Source organism: Oncorhynchus tshawytscha, unplaced genomic scaffold, assembly GCF_018296145.1.
Source record: "Oncorhynchus tshawytscha isolate Ot180627B unplaced genomic scaffold, Otsh_v2.0 Un_contig_3171_pilon_pilon, whole genome shotgun sequence".
Taxonomy (NCBI): Eukaryota; Metazoa; Chordata; class Actinopteri; order Salmoniformes; family Salmonidae; genus Oncorhynchus; species Oncorhynchus tshawytscha.
In genome coordinates, this window is record NW_024609603.1 from 206,901 (window position 1) to 228,637 (window position 21,737).

The 21,737-nt window shown below is 45.5% G+C and overlaps 1 protein-coding gene across 23 annotated transcripts in view; it reads left to right on the forward strand.

The window, feature by feature from the left end:
• LOC112261433 (ankyrin-3) overlaps positions 1–20,837 on the forward strand; it is a 139,846-nt gene extending 119,009 nt beyond the window's left edge. For 21 of the 23 annotated variants that reach the window (XM_042316198.1, XM_042316179.1, XM_042316178.1 and 18 more), the window contains 10 exons: positions 857–955; positions 2,907–3,092; positions 5,651–5,674; positions 11,319–11,417; positions 13,669–13,767; positions 15,191–15,289; positions 15,365–15,562; positions 17,935–18,033; positions 19,367–19,465; positions 20,438–20,623. In XM_042316198.1, coding sequence (XP_042172132.1) covers positions 857–955; positions 2,907–3,092; positions 5,651–5,674; positions 11,319–11,417; positions 13,669–13,767; positions 15,191–15,289; positions 15,365–15,562; positions 17,935–18,033; positions 19,367–19,465; positions 20,438–20,608 — 1,173 coding nt within the window. In that variant the 3' untranslated portion in view covers positions 20,609–20,623. Of the gene's footprint in view, positions 1–856; positions 956–2,906; positions 3,093–5,650; positions 5,675–11,318; positions 11,418–13,668; positions 13,768–15,190; positions 15,290–15,364; positions 15,563–17,934; positions 18,034–19,366; positions 19,466–20,437 lie in introns of all 23 variants that reach the window. The other 2 variants (XM_042316176.1, XM_042316177.1) reach the window with 2 other exon arrangements.
• The last annotated feature ends 900 nt before the right edge of the window (positions 20,838–21,737 follow it).

The window sequence follows — 21,737 nt, forward strand, 5'->3', positions numbered from 1 at the left end:
GGCTGTGTTGTCTGTATTACTATAATAATGTACTGTGATAATGGCTGTGCTGTCTGTATTACTATAATAATGTACTGTGATAATGGCTGTGCTGTCTGTATTACTATAATAATGTACTGTTATAATTTTTATTTTTTATTTTTTTATTTCACCTTTATTTAACCAGGTTGGCCAGGTCGCAGTAAAGCATAGCAGTGTGAACAGACAACAACACAGAGTTACACATGGAGTAAACAATAAACAATAAACAAGTCAATAACATAGTAGAAAAAAATAATCTATATACATTGTGTGCAAAAGGCATGAGGAGGTAGGCAATAAATAGGCCATAGCAGTGAATAATTACAATTTAGCAGATTAACACTGGAGTGATAAATGATCAGATGGTCATGTACAGGTAGAGATACTGGTGTGCAAAAGAGCAGAAAAGTAAAGAAAATAAAAACAGCATGGGGATGAGGTAGGTAAATTGGGTGGGCTATTTACAGATGGACTATGTACAGCAGTAATGGCTGTGTTATCTGTATTACTATAATAATGTACTGTTGTAATGGCTGTGTTGTCTGTATCACTATAATATTGTACTGTTGTAATGGCTGTATTGTCTGTATTACTATAATAATGTACTGTTGTAATGGCTGTGTTGTCTGTATTACTATAATAATGTACTGTGATAATGGCTGTGTTGTCTGTATTACTATAATAATGTACTGTTGTAATGGCTGTGTTGTCTGTATTACTATAATAATGTACTGTTGTAATGGCTGTGTTGTCTGTATTACTATAATAATGTACTGTTGTAATGGCTGTGTTGTCTGTATTACTGACTAATCAGTATGTCTTGTGTCTCCTGTAGAATGGCTTCACTCCTCTGTACATGGCTGCTCAGGAGAATCATCAGAAGGTGGTCAGATACCTGCTGGACCATGGCTCCACACAGGGCATCGCTACAGAGGTCAGTATTCTAGACCGACCCTATCACCCTTCTACTCTTCATACTAACTCACTACACAGGGCATGGGGGACTGTATCATAGTGATGTTAAACTATGGGGCTGTATAATAGTGATATTAAACCATGGGGCTGTATAATAGTGATGTTAAACCATGGTACTAGAGAGGGCAGGAGAGGCAACTGAAACAGTGAAAGAACAAGTATGTCAGTCACTTAATCTGTAAAGTGTAGTTCCCATGTTTCATGAGCTGAAATGAAAAATCCCACAAATGTTCCATACGTGCTGAGTGTTTCTGTCTGTAATGAAGCCCTTTTGTGGGGAAAAACTCATTCTGATTGTCTGGGCCTGTCTCCCCAGTGGCTGGGCCTGTCTCCCCAGTGGCTGGGCCTGTCTCCCCAGTGGGTAGGCCTGTCTCCCCAGTGGGTAGGCCTGTCTCCCCAGTGGGTGGGCCTGTCTCCGCAGTGGGTGGGCCTGTCTCCCCAGTGGGTGGGCCTGTCTCCCAGTGGTGGGTGGGCCTGTCTCCCCAGTGGTGGGTGGGCCTGTCTCCCAGTGGGTAGGCCTGTCTCCCCAGTGGGTGGGCCTGTCTCCCAGTGGGTGGGCCTGTCTCCGCAGTGGGTGGGCCTGTCTCCCAGTGGCTGGGCCTGTCTCCCCAGTGGCTGGGCCTGTCCCCAGTGGCTGGGCCTGTCTCCCCAGTGGGTGGGCCTGTCTCCCCCCCAGTGGGTGGGCCTGTCTCCCAGTGGGTGGGCCTGCGATGGGTGGGCCTGTCTGCAGTGGGTGGGCCTGTCTCCCCAGTGGGTGGGCCTGTCTCCCCAGTGGGTGGGCCTGTCTCCCCAGTGGGTGGGCCTGTCTCCCCGGTGGGTGGGCCTGTCCCCCCGGTGGGTGGGCCTGTCTCCGCAGTGGGTGGGCCTGGCTGCCAAGTGGCTGCACCCCTGCTCAGTCATGTGAAATCCATAGATTTGGGCCTAGTGAATTTACTTCAATTGGCTGATTTCCTCATATGATCTGTCACTCAGTAAAATGGTAGACATTGTTGCATGTTGCGGTTCTATTTTTGTTCAGTGTAATATTGTTAGAATACTGCACAGCAACAGCCCCCGATGACAACGCCCCTCACTGCTGCTAGTGTTCTGGTAGTCTTATAAGAGGTAGTACCGTACAGTGTTGGGGTCAGAGGTCAGGGTTAGTATTGCAGTATGGTATAGTATATATAGTGACTTATCTCTACTGTAGGATGGCTTCACGCCCCTGGCGGTGGTGTTGCAGTATGGTATAGTATATATAGTGACTGTTATCTCTACTGTAGGATGGCTTCACCCCCTGGCGGTGGTGTTGCAGTATGGTATAGTATATATAGTGACTGTTATCTCTACTGTAGGATGGCTTCACCCCCTGGCGGTGGTGTTGCAGTATGGTATAGTATATATAGTGACTGTTATCTCTACTGTAGGATGGCTTCACCCCCTGGCGGTGGTGTTGCAGTATGGTATAGTATATATAGTGACTGTTATCTCTACTGTAGGATGGCTTCACCCCCTGGCGGTGGTGTTGCAGTATGGTATAGTATATATAGTGACTGTTATCTCTACTGTAGGATGGCTTCACCCCCTGGCGGTGGTGTGGCAGTATGGTATAGTATATATAGTGACTGTTAACTCTACTGTAGGATGGCTTCACCCCCTGGCGGTGGTGTTGCAGTATGGTATAGTATATATAGTGACTGTTATCTCTACTGTAGGATGGCTTCACCCCCTGGCGGTGGTGTTGCAGTATGGTATAGTATATATAGTGACTGTTATCTCTACTGTAGGATGGCTTCACCCCCTGGCGGTGGTGTTGCAGTATGGTATAGTATATATAGTGACTGTTATCTCTACTGTAGGATGGCTTCACCCCCTGGCGGTGGTGTTGCAGTATGGTATAGTATATATAGTGACTGTTATCTCTACTGTAGGATGGCTTCACGCCCCTGGCGGTGGCGTTGCAGCAGGGACATGAACAGGTGGTCTCTCTGCTCCTGGAGAATGACACTAAAGGAAAGGTCCGGCTCCCGGCGCTCCACATCGCCGCACGGAAGGACGACACTAAGGCTGCTGCCCTGCTGCTCCAAATCGACCACAACGCAGATGTCGAGTCCAAGGTACCACACAGACAGCGCACCAATCACTAGTCCTTTATCTGCACTCTGACCACAGGGCTATCCTAGGAATCAGGTTTAAGGAGTTAGCCAGGTAACTCAGAACTAACCTGCTCCAGGGCAGACTAACTCAGGGCTAACTCCACTATCTTGCATTCAGAACTAACCTGCTCCAGGGCAGGCTAACTCAGGGCTAACTCCATTATCATGCATTCAGAACTAACCTGCTCCAGGGCAGGCTAACTCAGGGCTAACCTGCTCCAGGGCAGGCTAACTCAGGGCTAACTCCACTATCCTGCATTCAGAACTCACCTGCTCCAGAATCACCTGCTCCAGGGCAGGCTAACTCAGGTCTAACCTGCTCCAGGGCAGGCTAACTCAGGGCTAACCTGCTCCAGGGCAGGCTAACTCAGGGCTAACCTGCTCCAGGGCAGGCTAACTCAGGGCTAACTCCACTATCCTGCATTCAGAACTAACCTGCTCCAGGGCAGGCTAACTCAGGGCTAACTCCACTATCCTGCGTTCAGAACGAACCTGTTCCAGGGCAGGCTAACTCCACTATCCTGCATTCAGAACTAACCTGCTCCAGGGCAGACTAACTCAGGGCTAACTCCACTATCCTGCATTCAGAACTAACCTGCTCCAGGGCAGGCTAACTCAGGGCTAACTCCACTATCCTGCATTCAGAACTAACCTGCTCCAGGGCAGGCTAACTTAGGGCTAACTCCACTATCCTGCATTCAGAACTAACCTGCTCCAGGGCAGGCTAACTCAGGGCTAACCTGCTCCAGGGAAGGCTAACTCAGGGCTAACTCCACTATCCTGCATTCAGAACTAACTTGCTCCAGGGCAGGCTAACTCAGGGCTAACTCCACTATCCTGCATTCAGAACTAACCTGCTCCAGGGCAGGCTAACTCAGGGCTAACCTGCTCCAGGGCAGGCTAACTCAGGGCTAACTCCACTATCCTGAATTCAGAACTAACCTGCTCCAGGGCAGGCTAACTTAGGGCTATCTCCACTATCCTGAATGAAGTGTCTTAGCTAAATCAGATTCCCTCCTTCTCGCAAAGATTGCGTCATCATCCCCTTCTTTTGAGGAAGAAAACAATATAAAATCAATCAAATGTATTTATAAAGCCCTTCTTACATCGGCTGATATTTCAAAGTGCTGTACAGAAACCCAGCCTAAAACCCCAAATAGGAAGCAATGCAGATGTAGAAGCACGGTGGCTAGGAAAAACTCCCTAGAAAGGCCAAAACCTAGGAAGAAACCTAGAGTGGACCCAGGCTATGAGGGGTGGCCAGTACTCTTCTGGCTGTGCCGGGTGGAGATTATAACAGAACATGGCCAAGATGTTCAAATGTTCATAGATGACCAGCAGGGTCAGATAATAATAATAATCACAGTGGTTGTAGAGGGTGCAACAGGTCAGCACCTCAGGAGGAAATGTATTTTTAAAATATTAAAATACCTATCACACTATTTAGTCATTTATTTTGATTTATTCATATAACCTTTATTTAACTAGGCAAGTCAATTAAGCACAAATTGTTATTTACAATGACGGCCTACCGGGGAACAGCGGGTTAACTGCCATGTTCAGGGGCAGAACGACAGATTTTTTACCTTGTCAGTTTAGTGATTCAATCCAGCAACGTTTTGGTTAGTGCCCCAACACTCTAACCACTAGGCTACCTGCCACCCCTAGCATTGACTGAATGCATTTGTAACTTTTGTATGACACATACAGTGATTGTGTTTTGTCCTATATTTCTATTGTTTTTATTTTTAATCCCAGGCCTCCGTCCCCGCAGGAGGCCTTTTGCCTTTTGGTAGGCCGTCATTGTAAATAAGAGTTTGTGCTTAATTGACTTGCCTAGTTAAATAAAGGTTAAAGAAAATAAACACATTTACGATACAATTATTTTATTGATAGGAGTGGGATAAAAGGTGCTCAGTCATTAACGATAAGTAATGAAATAAAGACGTCTCTTCTGAAAGCCTATTTCACACCATAGAATGAAAACGTGTCACTCACCCATGGATTGATGTTTCAGCATCGTCTCAATGAAGAGTTCTGCGTTCGACTCTCCATGTGTGACATGCACACGTAGTTACAAGCCTGCTACAGTTAGCAGCAGGCGGACAAGCAATATCCACCGTCGAAGCCCGACCTAGAATGTGAAGCTAACTGCAGCTGGTTAGCTTTAGAAAACCCTGAGTAGATATAGCTTTCTTCATAGGATACCACCTCACTGTGGTTGTTGTAGATGTAGTTATTGTGAACTTGAAGGTGCAGAGTTCTGATGTTACTGTTATAGTATAATTTGACTCTGTAGATGTTCTATAATATCAGTATGCTGACAAAAGTAGTACCCTGTGTTACTGTGTTCATGTCTGTGGTGTTAATGTTGTGTACCTGACTGTTATCCTGACTGTTATGTTGTTATCATGACTCTTCCCACCATCGTACAGCATGGTGCAGCCATAGTGTCGTTGTGATGCACTAACCTCCCATTCTCTCCTCTCTTCACCTCTCGCTGGTGTTGCTCTCCCTAGATGATGGTGAATAGGACCACAGAGGTATATTTGGATCTCCTCTACACACTCAACACTCACAGCTCACCACCTCACACCCTGCTGCTAACTGCTGCTGCCTCATCTCTCCTCCCTGTTCCTGCATTGCTTCTTCTGTTATTTTATTTACTGTCTGTTTTGATGCTTTCCAGAAGGGACTAGAAAGTAGCATGACCTCTGACCTCGATGTACTGACAACATGGACTGAGGGTCTCTACAGCTGAGGGGCTGGCTTCCTTTATCCAGTCGCATAAAACCCTTAAGAACTTGGTTAGCATGATGTTAGAGTTGGTTAACACTTGAAGCGCCAATGGCCACTGACATTTAATTTAGTCAATAAAAGATACCCCCCCTCCAAAAAAAGCAACATCAAATAAAATGTCACATACACGTGTTTAGCAGATGTTATTGCGGGTGTAGCGTAATGCTTGTGTTTCTAGCTCCAACAGTGCAGTAATATCTAACAATACACACAATCTATAGTAAAGGAATGGAATTACGAATATTTACATATTTGGACGAGCAATGTCAGAGCTGCATAGACTAAGATACAGTAGAATAGGATAGAATACAGTATATACATATGAGATGAGTAATGCAACATATGTAAACATTATTAAAGTGACTAGTGTTCCGTGATTTCTAGTCTATGTATATAGGCAGCAGCCTCTAATGTGCTAGTGATGGCTATTGAACAGTCTGATAGCCTTGAGATAGAAGCTGTTTTGTTAGTTTTTTCGGTCTCAGCTTTGATGCACCTGTACTGACCTCGCCTTCTGGATGATAGTGGGGTGAACAGGCAGTGGCTCAGGTGGTTGTTGTCCTTGATGATCTTTTTGGCCTTCCTGTGACATCGGGTGCTGTATGGCCTAGAGGGCAGGTATCTTGCCCCCGGTGATGCGCTGGGAAGGCCGCACCACCCTCTAGAGAGCCCTGTGGTTGCAGGCGGTGCAGTTGCCATACCAGGCGGTGATACAGCCTGACAGGATGCTCTCAATTGTGCATCTGTAATATTTTGTAAGGATTTTAGGTGCCAAGCCACATTTCTTCAGCCTCCTGAAGTTGAAGAGGCGCTGTTGCGCCTTCTTCACCATACTGTCTGTGTGGGTGGACCATTTCAGTTTGTCAGTGATGTGTACGTCGAGGAACTTAAAACGTTCCACCTTGTCCACTGCAGTCCTGTCGATGTGGATAGGGGGCTGCTCCCTCTGCTGTTTCCTGAAGTCCACAATCAGCCGCTTTGTTTTGTGGATGTTTGGTGGGAGGTTGTTTTCCTGACACCACACTCCGAGTGAACTCACCTCCTCTCTGTAGGCTGTCTTGTCATTGTTGGTAATCAGGCCTACTACTGTTGTGTCGTCTGCAAACTTGATGATTGAGTTGGAGGTGTGCGTGGCCACACAGTCATGGGTGAACAGGGAGTACAGGTGGGGATTGAGCATGCATCCTTGTGGGGCCCCTGTGTTGAGGTTCAGCGATGAGGAGGTGTTGTTTCCTACATTCACCAGCTGGGGGCAGCCTGTCAGTAAGTCCAGGACCCAGTTGCACAGGGCAGGGTTCAGACCCAGGGCCTTGAGACCAGGGTAGCCTAGTGGTTAGAGCATTGGACTAGTAACCGGAAGGCTGCAAGTTCAAACCCCCGAGCTGACAAGGTACAAATCTGTCGTTCTGCCCCTGAACAGGCAGTTAACCCACTGTTCCTAGGAATTTGTTCTTAACTGACTTGCCTGGTTAAATAAAGGTAAAATAAATAAAAAATGATGAACTTGGTGGGTACTATGGTGTTGAATGCTGAGCTGTAGTCAATGAACAGCATTCTTACATATTCCTCTTGTTCAGATGGGATAGGGCAGTGTGATGGCGGTTGGATCGTCTTTGGATCTATTGGGGCGGTAAGCAAATTGAAGTGGGTCTAGGGTGTAAGGTAAAGGTGATATGATCCTTGACTAATCTCTCAAATCACTTCATGATGACAGAAGGTGGTGGACATCTTGAAGCAAGTGGGGACAGCAGACACGGATAGGGAGAGATTGAATATGTCTGTAACACTCCAGCCCGCTGGTCTGCGCATTCTCTGAGGACGTGGCTAGGGATGCCGTCTGGGCCGGCAGCCTTGCGAGTGTTAACACGATTAAATGTCTTACTCACGTCGGCCACGGAGAATGAGAGCCCACAGTTCTTGGTAGTGGGCCGTGTCAGTGGCACTGTGTTATCCTCAAAGCGGGCGAAGAAGATGTTTAGCTTGTCCCGGAAGCAAGACATCAGTGTCCGCGATGTGTCTGGTTTTCCCGTGATTGTCTGTAGACCCTGCCACATACGTCTCGTGTCTGAGCCGTTGAAATGAGACTCCACTTTGTCTCTATACTGACGTTTTGCCTGTTTGATTGCCTTACGGAGGAAATAACTACACTGTTTCTATTCGGCCATATTCCCAGGCACCTTGTCATGATTAAATGCAATGGTTCGCACATTCAGTTTTGCGCGAATGCTGCCATTTATCCACGGTTTCTGGTTAAGCTAGGTTTTAATAGTCACGGTGGGTAGAACATCTCCTATACACTTCCTGATAAACTCAGTCACCATATCAGTTTATTCTTCTATGTTGTTCTTGGAAACTACCTGAACATATCCCAGTACGTGTGATCAAAACAATCTTGAAGCGTGGATTACAATTGGTCAGACCAGTGTTGAAAAGTCCTTAGCATGGGTACTTCCTGTTTGTGTTTCTGCCTATAGGAAGGGAGCAACAAAATGGAGTCGTAATCAGATTTGCTGAAGGGAAGGCCGGGAGCGCCTTGTAGGCATCCCGGAAGTTGGAGTAGCAGTGGTCAAGTGTTTTAGCAGAGGGACTACAGTCAATGTGTTGATAGAACTTTGGTAACGTTTTCCTCAAATTTTCTTTGTTAAAATCCCCAGCCACAATAAACGCGGCCTCAGGATATGTGGTTTCCAGTTTTCATAAAGTCCAGTGAAGTTCTTTGAGGGCCATCGTGGTATCGGCTTGAGGGGAATATACACAGCTGTGACTATAACCAAAGAGAATTCTCTTGGGAGGTAATACGGTCGGCATTTGATTGTGAGGTATTCTAGGTTGGGTGAACAAAAGGACTTGAGTTCCTGTATGTTATCACAATTACACTATGATTATTTAATCATGAAACATACACCCCCGCCCTTCTTCCCGGAGACATATTTAGTCCTGTCTGTGCGATGAACTGAGAACCCAACTGGCTGAACGGACTCAGACATTATATCCCAAGAGAGCCATGTTTCCGTGAAAGAGTACGTTACAATCCCTGATGTCTCTCTGGAAGGAAACCAACTCTAACCAACTCTAACTTTACTATCCAGAGACTGAACATTAGCGAGTAACAAACTCGGAAGCAGTGTGCACGGCTACCTGAGTCGGACTAAAAGTTCAGTCTGAATACCTCTTTTCCGCCGGCGGTGTTTTGGAACAGCCTCTGGAATCAGTTCAATTGCCCTGGAGGGTATGATCAAAGGATCCGATTCCGGAAAGTCGTATTCCTGGTCGTAATGCTGGTAATGATGGTGCATTACCGCCACTCTGATAGCCAAAAGTTCTTCCCGGCAGTATGTAATAACACCAAACATAACACATAAAAAACTAAATTCTGCAAAGTTTCCTAAGAGCTAGAGCACGGCAGCCCTGTCCGTTGGCCATCCTGCTCCTTCCCTGACTTTTCCTAAATGTTTTTATTTTACACTGCTAATTATCAGAATTTTGAAATCACAAACAGAGAAGTATTTGAAGCCTTCTTACCTGTTTAATTCACACCTATTTCTAACTTAATCCTCCAAGGATAATGGAGGCCAGTGTGTTCTTGGGGACCTTCAACCCTGCAGACATTTTTTGGTACCCTTACCCAGATCTGTGCCTCGACACAATTCTGTCTAGGCACTCTACGTACAGTTGGTTAGCATGATGTTCGAGTTGGTTAGCATGATGTTAGAGCTGGTTAGAGTTGGTTAGCATGATGTTAGAGTTGGTTAGCAGGATGTTAGAGTTGGTTAGCATGATGCTTTAGAGCTGGTTCGCATGATGTTAGTGTTGGTTAGAGTTGGTTAGTATGATGTTAGAGTTGGTTAGCATAATGTTAGAGCTGGTTAGCATGATGTTAGTGTTAGTTAGAGTTGGTTAACATGACGTTAGAGCTGGTTAACATGATGTTAGAGTTGGTTAGAGCTGGTTGACATGATGTTAGAGCTGGTTAACATGATGTTAGAGTTGGTTAGAGCTGGTTGACATGATGTTAGAGCTGATTAACATGATGTTAGAGTTGGTTAGAGCTGGTTGACATGATGTTAGAGCTGGTTAGCATGATGTTAGAGTTGGTTAGAGCTGGTTAGCGTGATGTTAGAGTTGGTTAGCGTGATGTTAGAGCTGGTTAGCATGATGTTAGAGTTGGTTAGAGCTGGTAACATGATGTTAGAGTTGGTTAGAGCTGGTTAGCGTGATGTTAGAGTTGGTTAGCGTGATGTTAGAGTTGGTTAGCGTGATGTTAGAGTTGGTCCAATGCCTCTCTGACAAATATGTATATATGCTTAATCCATTCCTGACTTTGATTTACGTGTATTTTGAGAATATGATATTAGTTGTTAGATATTACTGCACTGTCGCTTCTAGAAGCACAAGCATTTCACTACACCTGCAATAACATCTGTATGTGGCCAATAAAATTTGACTTGATTTGGTTAGCATGATGTTAGAGTTGGTTAACATGATGTTAGAGTTGGTTGACATTATGTTAGATTTGGTTAACATGATGTTAAAATTGGTTAGCCATGATATTAGAGTTGGTTAACATATTGTTAGAGCTGGTTAACATGATGTTAGAGCTGGTTAACATGATGTTAGAGTTGGTTAACATGATGTTAGAGTTGGGGATGGTGATGATGCAGTAAGTTTGTCTCCTGGCCTCTGTGTCAGCACCACAGGCTGAGTTCTGTGATGAGGTACTGTAAGACACCATTGGACCCCAGGAAGACTAGCGGTTGCCAAGGTGCCAGCTAATGTGGATCCAAATAAAGAATAAAGGAAGCTATCCTCCAGCAGCAGAGACCCAGTCCACTAGTCCCTCTCAGTGGGTGTCTCTGCCTTAACATCCCCAGGCTTGTGCATGACTCTAACCCAGGCAGGAGAACTCTAACCCAGGCACCGTGAGGCAGGCAGGTGTCGGTCAGCAGAAAGCCCTAGTGATGGCTGCAGCATCAACAGTCCTCTACTCTAAATGTGTCTATGCTGCTTTTTCTGTTCCCCAACAGCGAACACAGCTAACAGGCCTACTGTAGATCACAGTTCCACCCAGCACTACTGTAGTGTATAGTCAAGTGCAACATCTGCTTCAGACAACTTGAAGTTCACAACTGATGAACTAAAACTCTATGGAGGAACTATAGACCAGTGGTCGTTTCTACCATATTTCATATACCAGTCATTTACTTTCAAATCAGTGAAGGGAAGTGAACAAGCTCACACTTTGGGAGGAAGTAGATCATTGGGCTGTAGGAAGGGTCTGCAGTGTGTCTGATCAAAGAGCAGTCCCATCTGGCTATGACGGTGTGAGAGGCTGCTCTGATTGGTTGTGTTGTGACTGAGTGCTGATGTCATGATGTGTCTGTTTTCTAGAGTGGCTTTACTCCGCTGCACATTGCTGCTCACTACGGCAACATCAACGTGGCAACGCTCCTCCTCAACCGCGGCGCCGCCGTGGACTTCAAGGCCAGGGTAAGACTCCTCTAAAACAAGGCCAGGGTAAGACTCCTCTAAAAGAAGACCAGGGTAAGACTCCTCTAAAAGAAGACCAGGGTAAGACTCCTCTAAAACAAGGCCAGGGTAAGACTCCTCTAAAACAAGGCCAGGGTAAGACTCCTCTAAACCAAGTTCAGGGTAAGACTCCTCTAAACCAAGGCCAGGGTAAGACTCCTCTAATTAGGGCTGCAGCCCTGTACAGGGATCAACATCAGCGGAAATCAGCAGAAATTTCAGAGTGACAACTAATAGTACTCGATACAACTCAAACTTTCATTAAAACACACATGCAGGGTACTCAATTAAAGCTACACTCGTTGTGAATCTAGCCAACATGTCAGATTTTTAAAATGCTTTTCGGCGAAAGCATGAGAAGCTATTATCTGATAGCATGCAAACCCCGAAATACCCAAAGGGGACGTAAACAGAATAATTAGCGTAGCCGGCGCTACACAAAACACAGAAATAAAATATAAAACATTCATTACCTTTGACGAGCTTCTTTGTTGGCACTCCTATATGTCCCATAAACATCACAATTGGGTCTTTTTCGATTAAATCCGTCCATGTATACCCAAAATGTCCATTTATGAAGCACGTCTGATCCATGAAAAAGCACCGTTCCAAAACGCAACGTCATTTTTTTAAATTAAAAAAGTTGCCTATAAACTTTGACAAAACACTTCAAACTACTTTTGTAATCAAACTTTAGGTATTAGTAAACGTTAATAATCGATCAAATTGATCACGGGGCGATCTGTATTCAATAGCAGCACGTTTTGAAATGATGCTCCATTCTCTCCAAACTTCCTGCTGTGTACTCGATAACAGGAAACAGTCATCTAACTTCAATCTAAATGCCAGTACTGGCGACATCGTGTGGAAGCTGTAGGCATTGTAAACTGGTCGCTATCTATTTTCCCTTGCCATAGACAATACAGAGACTGGCGGAGGGATATTTTTTTTTTTTTTTTGTGAACAGTTTTCCTTGGGATTTTGCCTGCTAAACACGTTCTATTATAGTCACAGACATGATTTAACCAGTTTTATAAACTTCAGAGTGTTTTCTATCCACACATACTAATCATATGCATATACTATATTCCTGGCATGAGTAGCAGGACGAAAAGTTACGGAAAAAAAAGTTAAAAGTTTTCCTCTTAAACAAGGCCAGGGTAAGACTCCTCTAAAACAAGGCCAGGGTAAGACTCCTCTAACACAAGGCCAGGGTAAGACTCTTCTAAAACAAGGCCAGGGTAAGACTCCTCTAAAACAAGATCAGGGTAAGACTCCTCTAAAACAAGGCCAGGGTAAGACTCCTCTTAAACAAGGCCAGGGTAAGACTCCTCTAAAACAAGATCAGGGTAAGACTCCTCTAAATCAAGATCAGGGTAAGACCCTCTAAAGCAATACCAGGGTAAGACTCCTTTAAAAGAAGACCAGGGTAAGACTCCTCTAAAAGAAGACCAGGGTAAGACTCCTCTAAAAGAAGACCAGGGTAAGACTCCTCTAAAAGAAGACCAGGGTAAGACTCCTCTAAAACAAGGCCAGGGTAAGAGTCCTCTAAAATATGACCAGGGTAAGACCCATCAGGCCTGTTTCCATCCAGCCCAGGTCTAGAATGTGCTTAGGGCCCTGAATGTGCAGGGTAGTACCCAATAGCCCCTGCAGATATCATTCTACAGCTGCTGGAGTCAGTCTGCACTCACCCTGCCAAGGCCCTTACACATGGACACACACTGCCAAGGCTCTCAGTCGGTCATATCCCTGCACTATGAAATATGAGCCTATAGATGCCATAGCATTTGAGCTGGTTTGAGCTGATATATGAGTACCATTAGCTGTCACTAGAGGGAGGTGTTCTTCAGCCCAGTACCACAGACTACCTCAGACCTGACTGTCCTGCAGACACAGTTCACTAACCCCAGTACCACAGACTACCTCAGACCTGACTGTCCTGCAGACACAACTGACAGTGATACTGTACTTTAGGTTGTGTTAAGGGTATCTTCATAGGGTGTAGCTGTTTACAATACACCCAGAACATACCACTGATAACCTGCTGTTAGTGTCATTCAAAGTGCTGTATGTGTGGGTATTGTCTTAATGTCTAATCTGATGGAAATAATGACTATACTGTATGTGTGGGTATTGTCTTAATGTCTAATCTGATGGAAATAATGACTGTACTGTATTTATGACTTGATGTTGTGTCTCCCCTTCTCAGAATGACATCACACCGCTGCATGTGGCTTCTAAGAGAGGGAATGGCAACATGGTGAAAGTTCTGCTGGAGAGGGGAGGCACGATAGACGCCAGGACTAAGGTTAGATATACACTGTACTACATTATACAACGGGTGGGTCTAATCCTGAATGCTGATTGGTTAAATCAGCATTCCAGCCGGCGTCTATTCCACAAGTTACCACCGGCTAAATCTATGACATTAAAATGCCTATTTACTCTGTTCCATCTGACTGCACAATCCACTGTCTCATCAGCCCAGCCAGGCAATTTATAACCTTTATCTCCACTATAAAAAGCATTATCTCACATTTCTTTTAGATTAACATTTAGTTTTAACAGCGGAGATTTGTATAAACCTTGCTGTCTGTCACTCCGACATTTTCAACATTGTTTCTATATTCATATTAGATCTCCAGCTGTCCCATAGTAATGTGTCGGGAGTCGGGACGAGACAGACAGGCAGGCAGCGTTTCTCAGACAGTCCAAATCATGAATCAGCTTGTATACTTTTTATGGATATATACAAAGAAATGTCAATTGAAAAAAAGGTTAAATAAACTAAAGGAAGTGCAGCTAGTTTGTAGTCTTTCCAGCTTCAGTTTGAAGTGATTGTGTTAGCTGTGTTGTTGGCTAGCTCCTCTGAACAACGAGTGAGCAGTCCTGACGAGTGACCACATTTCCTATGCCAGGCCCATTGTTAAGGATGTATCCAAATAAATGTCACTAGAAAACAACTTAAGCAAATGAAAATGCGGCTACTTTGCTGTGATTCTGGCTGTACTTTTTGACGTGATGTAATTTAGCCGTAGTTGGCTAGCTAGCAAGCAAGGGATAAGGACGTTGCCAGCCAGAATGGCAATGGAACATTCATCACTTTAGAAGTGTCTTTGTGTTTCCAAGTCACTAAATCTTCATCAGCGCATACTGCCTGTATGGCAGTACAACGCTCAGTCGGACCTCATAGAACTTTCCACGATGTAGTGACGCAACGTGAAACCTGTGAATTCTTAACATCTATGTTTCTGTTTGGGTGTATATTATGACTTAAAGCCCTGTATGGAAGCTGCTCTTCTCTAGTATTGTCTCAGTCCCAGATGTAACATGGTTGTTTTGACAATAGAAATAGCAATACTACTGTAAATTATTCATGTTTATTGTCCTACAGGAGGACTGGTCCATGGTCAGAATCATGTTTATTGTCCTACTGGAGGACTGGTCCGTGGTCAGATTCATGTTTATTTTCCTACAGGAGGACTGGTCCATGGTCAGATTCATGTTTATTGTCCTACGGGAGGACTGGTCTGTGGTCAGATTCATGTTTATTGTCCTACAGGAGGACTGGTCTGTGGTCAGATTCATGTTTATTGTCCTACAGGAAGTCAATCTAGCTCACACACAACATACACAAAACATCTAGAAAGCCAAGCAGGAAAGAACCAATAGTCAGAGATCCAGTAAGTAACCTGTGTAATGCTCTACTTCCCCTTAACCTCTGACCCCAGGACGGTCTGACCCCTCTCCACTGTGGCGCCAGGAGCGGACATGAACAGGTGCTGGAGATGCTGCTAGACAGAGGAGCTCCCATCCTGTCCAAAACTAAGGTACAGTAACTATGACAATGTCTTTCTCTCTCTGTCCCTGTCCCCCCTCTAAACTGTCTGTCTGTCCCCCTCCAGAACGGTCTGTCTCCCCTCCACATGGCCACCCAGGGGGACCATCTGAACTGTGTTCAGCTCCTGCTACACCACGAGGTTCCTGTTGATGATGTCACCAACGACTATCTGACGGCCCTGCATGTCGCCGCCCACTGCGGACACTACAAGGTCGCCAAGGTCATTGTGGACAAGAAGGCCAATCCCAACGCTAAAGCACTGGTAAGCATCAGTCACACTGTGTATTAAAATCGCTGTTAGATGTTGGCTTAGCTTAAGCTTAGCATTATTTTAGTAATAAGTTAGCATTAACTTTAGCAGTAGCTACTCTTCCTGGGATCCACACTAAATTGGAAACACAGAACAGTGACATGGGAACAGTAACATCACTTCCTGTTGTATATCATTCTGCCTCATCCAGTCCACAGCCTCTGAGGCTGACAGTAAAGTGTGTTGGCTGGCTGCAGGGTTAGGGCTAGGGTTTATGGCATCAGGCAGCCACTAGTATACTGGCATGGTGTTTAGTCATTGGAACAGAATGACTGAAGTTTAGAGAGAAAAAGGAAGAAGTAAAGAGGGAACTGAAGAAATAACACACGGTGCCAAACCTCAAAGCAGCCAGAGAGGCCAGTTACTGTAACTCCACATGTTTATCTGGTTAGTATCTGGTTAGCTGTGTGTTTACCAGGCTGGTTAGCTGTGTGTTAACCAGGCTGGTTAGCTGTGTGTTAACCAGGCTGGTTAGCTGTGTGTTAACCAGGCTGGTTAGCTGTGTGTTAACCAGGCTGGTTAGCTGTGTGTTAACCAGGCTGGTTAGCTGTGTGTTAACCAGCCAGGACATCTGTAGAGTTGTGTTGTGTGTTAACCAGGCTGGACATCTATAGAGTTGTGCTGTGTGTTAACCAGGCTGGTTAGCTGTGTGTTAACCAGGCTGGATGCTGCCAGGACATCTGTAGAGTTGTGTTGTGTGTTAACCAGCCAGGACATCTGTAGTGTTGTGTTGTGTGTTAACCAGCCAGGACATCTGTAGAGTTGTGTTGTGTGTTAACCAGCCAGGACATCTGTAGAGTTGTGTTGTGTGTTAACCAGCCAGGACATCTGTAGAGTTGTGTTGTGTGTTAACCAGCCAGGACATCTGTAGAGTTGTGTTGTGTGTTAACCAGCCAGGACATCTAACCAGCCAGGACATAGAGTTGTGTTGTGTGTTAACCAGCCAGGACATCTGTAGAGTTGTGTTGTGTGTTAACCAGCCAGGACATCTGTAGAGTTGTGTTGTGTGTTAACCAGCCAGGACATCTGTAGAGTTGTGTTGTGTGTTAACCAGCCAGCAGGACATCAGGACATCTGTAGAGTTGTGCTGTGTGTTAACCAGCCAGGACATCTGTAGAGTTGTGTTGTGTGTTAACCAGCCAGGACATCTGTAGAGTTGTGTTGTGCTGTGTGTTAACCAGCCAGGACATCTGTAGAGTTGTGTTGTGTGTTAACCAGCCAGGACATCTGTAGAGTTGTGTTGTGTGTTAACCAGCCAGGACATCTGTAGAGTTGTGTTGTGTGTTAACCAGCCAGGACATCTGTAGAGTTGTGTTGTGTGTTAACCAGCCAGGACATCTGTAGAGTTGTGTTGTGTGTTAACCAGGCCAGGACATCTGTAGAGTTGTGTTGTGTGTTAACCAGCCAGGACATCTATAGAGTTGTGCTGTGTGTTAACCAGCAGGACATCTGTAGAGGCTGTGTTGTGTGTTAACCAGCCAGGACATCTGTAGAGTTGTGTTGTGTGTTAACCAGCCAGGACATCTATAGAGTTGTGTTGTGTGTTAACCAGCCAGGACATCTGTAGAGTTGTGTTGTGTGTTAACCAGCCAGGACATCTGTAGAGTTGTGTTGTGTGTTAACCAGCCAGGACATCTGTAGAGTTGTGTTGTGTGTTAACCAGCCAGGACATCTATAGAGTTGTGTTGTGTGTTAACCAGCCAGGACATCTGTAGAGTTAACCAGCCAGGTGCTGTGTGTTAACCAGCCAGGACATCTGTAGAGTTGTGTTGTGTGTTAACCAGCCAGGACATCTGTAGAGTTGTGTTGTGTGTTAACCAGCCAGGACATCTGTAGAGTTGTGTTGTGTGTTAACCAGCCAGGACATCTGTAGAGTTGTGTTGTGTGTTAACCAGCCAGGACATCTGTAGAGTTGTGTTGTGTGTTAACCAGCCAGGACATCTGTAGAGTTGTGTTGTGTGTTAACCAGCCAGGACATCTGTAGAGTTGTGTTGTGTGTTACCAGCCAGGACATCAGTTGTGTTGTGTGCAGCCAGGACATCTGTAGAGTTGTGTTGTGTGTTGTGACATCTGTAGAGTTGTGTTGTGTGTTAACCAGCCAGGACATCTGTAGAGTTGTGTTGTGTGTTAACCAGCCAGGACATCTGTAGAGTTGTGTTGTGTGTTAACCAGCCAGGACATCTATAGAGTTGTGTTGTGTGTTAACCAGGCTGGACATCTATAGAGTTGTGTTGTGTGTTAACCAGGCTGGACATCTATAGAGTTGTGTTGTGTGTTAACCAGGCTGGACATCTGTAGAGTTGTGCTGTGTGTTTTTCTTTTAGAATGGTTTCACTCCGCTCCACATCGCCTGCAAGAAGAACAGAATCAAAGTGATGGAACTGCTGCTGAAACACGGAGCGTCCATACAGGCAGTGACCGAGGTAGGAACTGAAACACGGAGTGTCCATACAGGCAGTGACCGAGGTAGGAGCTGAAACACGGAGTGTCCATACAGGCAGTGACCGAGGTAGGAACTGACACGGAGTGTCCATACAGGCAGTGACCGAGGTAGGAACTGACACGGAGCGTCTATACAGGCAGTGACCGAGGTAGGAACTGACACAGAGTGTCTATACAGGCAGTGACCGAGGTAGGAACTGACATGGAGCGTCTATTCAGGCAGTGACCGAGGTAGGAACTGAAACACGGAGCGTCCATACAGGCAGTGACCAAGGTAGGAACTGACACGGAGCGTCTATACAGGCAGTGACTGAGGTAGGAACTGACATGGAGCGTCTATTCAGGCGTGATAGAGGTGAACTGAAACACGGAGCGTCCATACAGGCAGTGACCAGTAGGAACTGACACGGAGCGTCTATACAGGCAGTGACAGATACAGGCAGTGACCGTGACCAGAGGTAGGAACTGAAACACGGAGCGTCCATACACAGTGACCGAGGTAGGAGCTGAAACACGGAGCGTCCATACAGGCAGTGACCGAGGTAGGAACTGAAACACGGAGCGTCCATACAGGCAGTGACCGAGGTAGGAGCTGAAACACGGAGCGTCCATACAGGCAGTGACCGAGGTAGGAACTGAAACACGGAGCGTCCATACAGGCAGTGACCGAGGTAGGAGCTGAAACACGGAGCGTCTATACAGGCAGTGACCGAGGTAGGAACTGAAACACGGAGCGTCCATATAGGCAGTTACCGAGGTAGGAACTTCAGAAGACCTACAGAGGAACACCTAACTAACTTTACAAAAACTACAGAAGACCTACAGAGGACCTACTAACTAACATGTTGTCTTCTGACTGACTGTGTCTTTCTGTTCAACCATTCTAGAATGGATCTCTGTTCTGTGGTGTTTGTCTTTGATAGGTGGACATGGACACTAAGTTCTGGTGATTGGAGTTGTTTGCTACAGACTGTTTGAAGTGGTTTTTGAAGTGAATAGAAGTATCTGAGTTAGCTGAGGTTCTGTGTTAGGAGTTTTATCCGGACATGACACATGTTGCTGACAGGGTCTTGAGGAGGAAGGCTTGGTGCTGGTCAGAGGGGCTGGCTCTGGTATCAGTTTTTACCAGAAAAGGGCCAGATAACTTTTATTGTGAGCTAGGGGCTGGGGGCTATGCACTCGGTGAACTGCCTACAACTTCAAAGCGGACTCTCTGTCTCTGTTCCAGCTGAGTCTCTTGTTCCTAGAATAACTCTGTGTCTCCGTTTCAATTGGGTCTCTTGTTCCTAGCCTAACTCTGTGTCTCTGTTACAGTCGGGTCTCACTCCGATCCATGTGGCGGCTTTCATGGGACACGATAACATCGTCACTCAGCTGACGAATCATGGAGCTTCGCCAAACACAACTAATGTGGTGAGTCACAGAATATACTCTCTCCCTCTCTCTCCCTTTCTCCCTCTCTCTCTCTCTCTCTCTCTCTCTCTCTCTCTTTCTTACTATCTCTCTCTCTCTCTCTCGCTCTCTCTTTCTTACTATCTCTCTATCTCTCTCTCTCTCTTTCTCTCTCTCTCTCTCTCTCTCTCTCTGTGTTTGATAGAACCCTGGTACCTAACCTGTGTGTTTGATAGAACCCTGGTACCTAACCTGTGTGTTTGATAGAACCCTGGTACCTAACCTGTGTGTTTGATAGAACCCTGGTACCTAACCTGTGTGTTTGATAGAACCCTGGTACCTAACCTGTGTGTTTGATAGAACCCTGGTACCTAACCTGTGTGTTTGATAGAACCCTGGTACTTAAACCTGTGTGTTTGATAGAACCCTGGTACCTAACCTGTGTGTTTTATAGAACCCTGGTACCTAACCTGTGTGTTTGATAGAACCCTGGTACCTAACCTGTGTGTTTGATAGAACCCTGGTACCTAACCTGTGTGTTTGATAGAACCCTGGTACTTAAACCTGTGTGTTTGATAGAACCCTGGTACCTAACCTGTGTGTTTGATAGAACCCTGGTACCTAACCTGTGTGTTTGATAGAACCCTGGTACCTAACCTGTGTGTTTGATAGAACCCTGGTACCTAACCTGTGTGTTTGCTAGAACTAACCTGGTATCTAGCCTGTGTGTTTGATAGAACCCTGGTACCTAACCTGTGTGTTTGATAGAACCCTGGTACCTAACCTGTGTGTTTGATAGAACCCTGGTACCTAACCTGTGTGTTTGATAGAACCCTGGTACTTAAACCTGTGTGTTTGATAGAACCCTGGTACCTAACCTGTGTGTTTGATAGAACCCTGGTACTTAAACCTGTGTGTTTGATAGAACCCTGGTACCTAACCTGTGTGTTTGTGAAGTAACATTTCTAACCTGTGTGCATCTCTGAGTTCCAGAGGGGAGAGACGGCGCTCCACATGGCAGCGAGGGCCGGCCAGGCTGGCGTGGTCAAATACCTGGTTCAGAGCGGAGCCAGAGTGGAGGTCAAGGCCAAGGTAGGACTGGCGAAAAACCCAATACTGACTGGAGAAAAACCCAATACTGACTGGAGAAAAACCCAATACTGACTGGAGAAAAACCCAATACTGACTGGAGAAAAACCCAATACTGACTGGAGAGAATCCCCCATACTGACTGGAGAGAATCCCCCATACTGACTGGAGAGAATCCCCCATACTGACTGGAGAGAATCCCCCATACTGACTGGAGAGAATCCCCCATACTGACTGGAGAGAATCCCCCATACTGACTGGAGAGAATCTCCCATACTGACTGGAGAGAATCTCCCATACTGACTGGAGAGAATCCCCATACTGACTGGAGAGAATCCCCCATACTGACTGGAGAGAATCCCCCATACTGACTGGAGAGAATGACCCCCATACTGACTGGAGAGAATCTTAGTAGAATCCCCCATACTGACTGGAGAGAATCTGACCCCATACTGACTGGAGAGAATCCCATACTGACTGGAGAGAATCCCTCATGAGAACTGAGAATTACTGACTTGATACTGACTGGAGAGAATCCCCCTGACATACTGACTGGAGAGAATCCCCCATACTGACTGGAGAGAATCCCCCATACTGACTGGAGAGAATCCCCCATACTGACTGGAGAGAATCCCCCATACTGACTGGAGAGAATCCCCCATACTGACTGGAGAGAATCCCCCATACTGACTGGAGAGAATCTCCCATACTGCCTGGAGTGAATCTCCCATACTGACTGGAGTGATTCTCCCATACCGACTGGAGAGAATCCCGACTGGTGTAGCTAGTAATTTTAGTAGTTCTATGGCCTATTTATTGTCCTCACGCCATTTGCACACACTGTATATAGACTTTCTTTTTTTTTCTATTGTGTTATTGACTGTATGTTTGTTTATTCCATGTGTAACTGTTATTGGTGGAGTTATTACTGAAAATAAGGTATTGTTATTGATGGAGTTATTATATTAAAATAAGAATTGTTATTGGTGGAGGTTTTGCTTTATTGTTATTGGTGTAGTATATTAAAATAAGGTATTGTTATTGATGGAGTTATTACATTAAAATAAGGTATTGTTATTGGTGGAGTTATTATATTAACATAAGGTATTGTTATTGATGGAGTTATTACATGAAAATAAGGTATTGTTATTGGTGGAGTTATTATATTAACATACGGTATTGTTATTGATGGAGTTATTATATT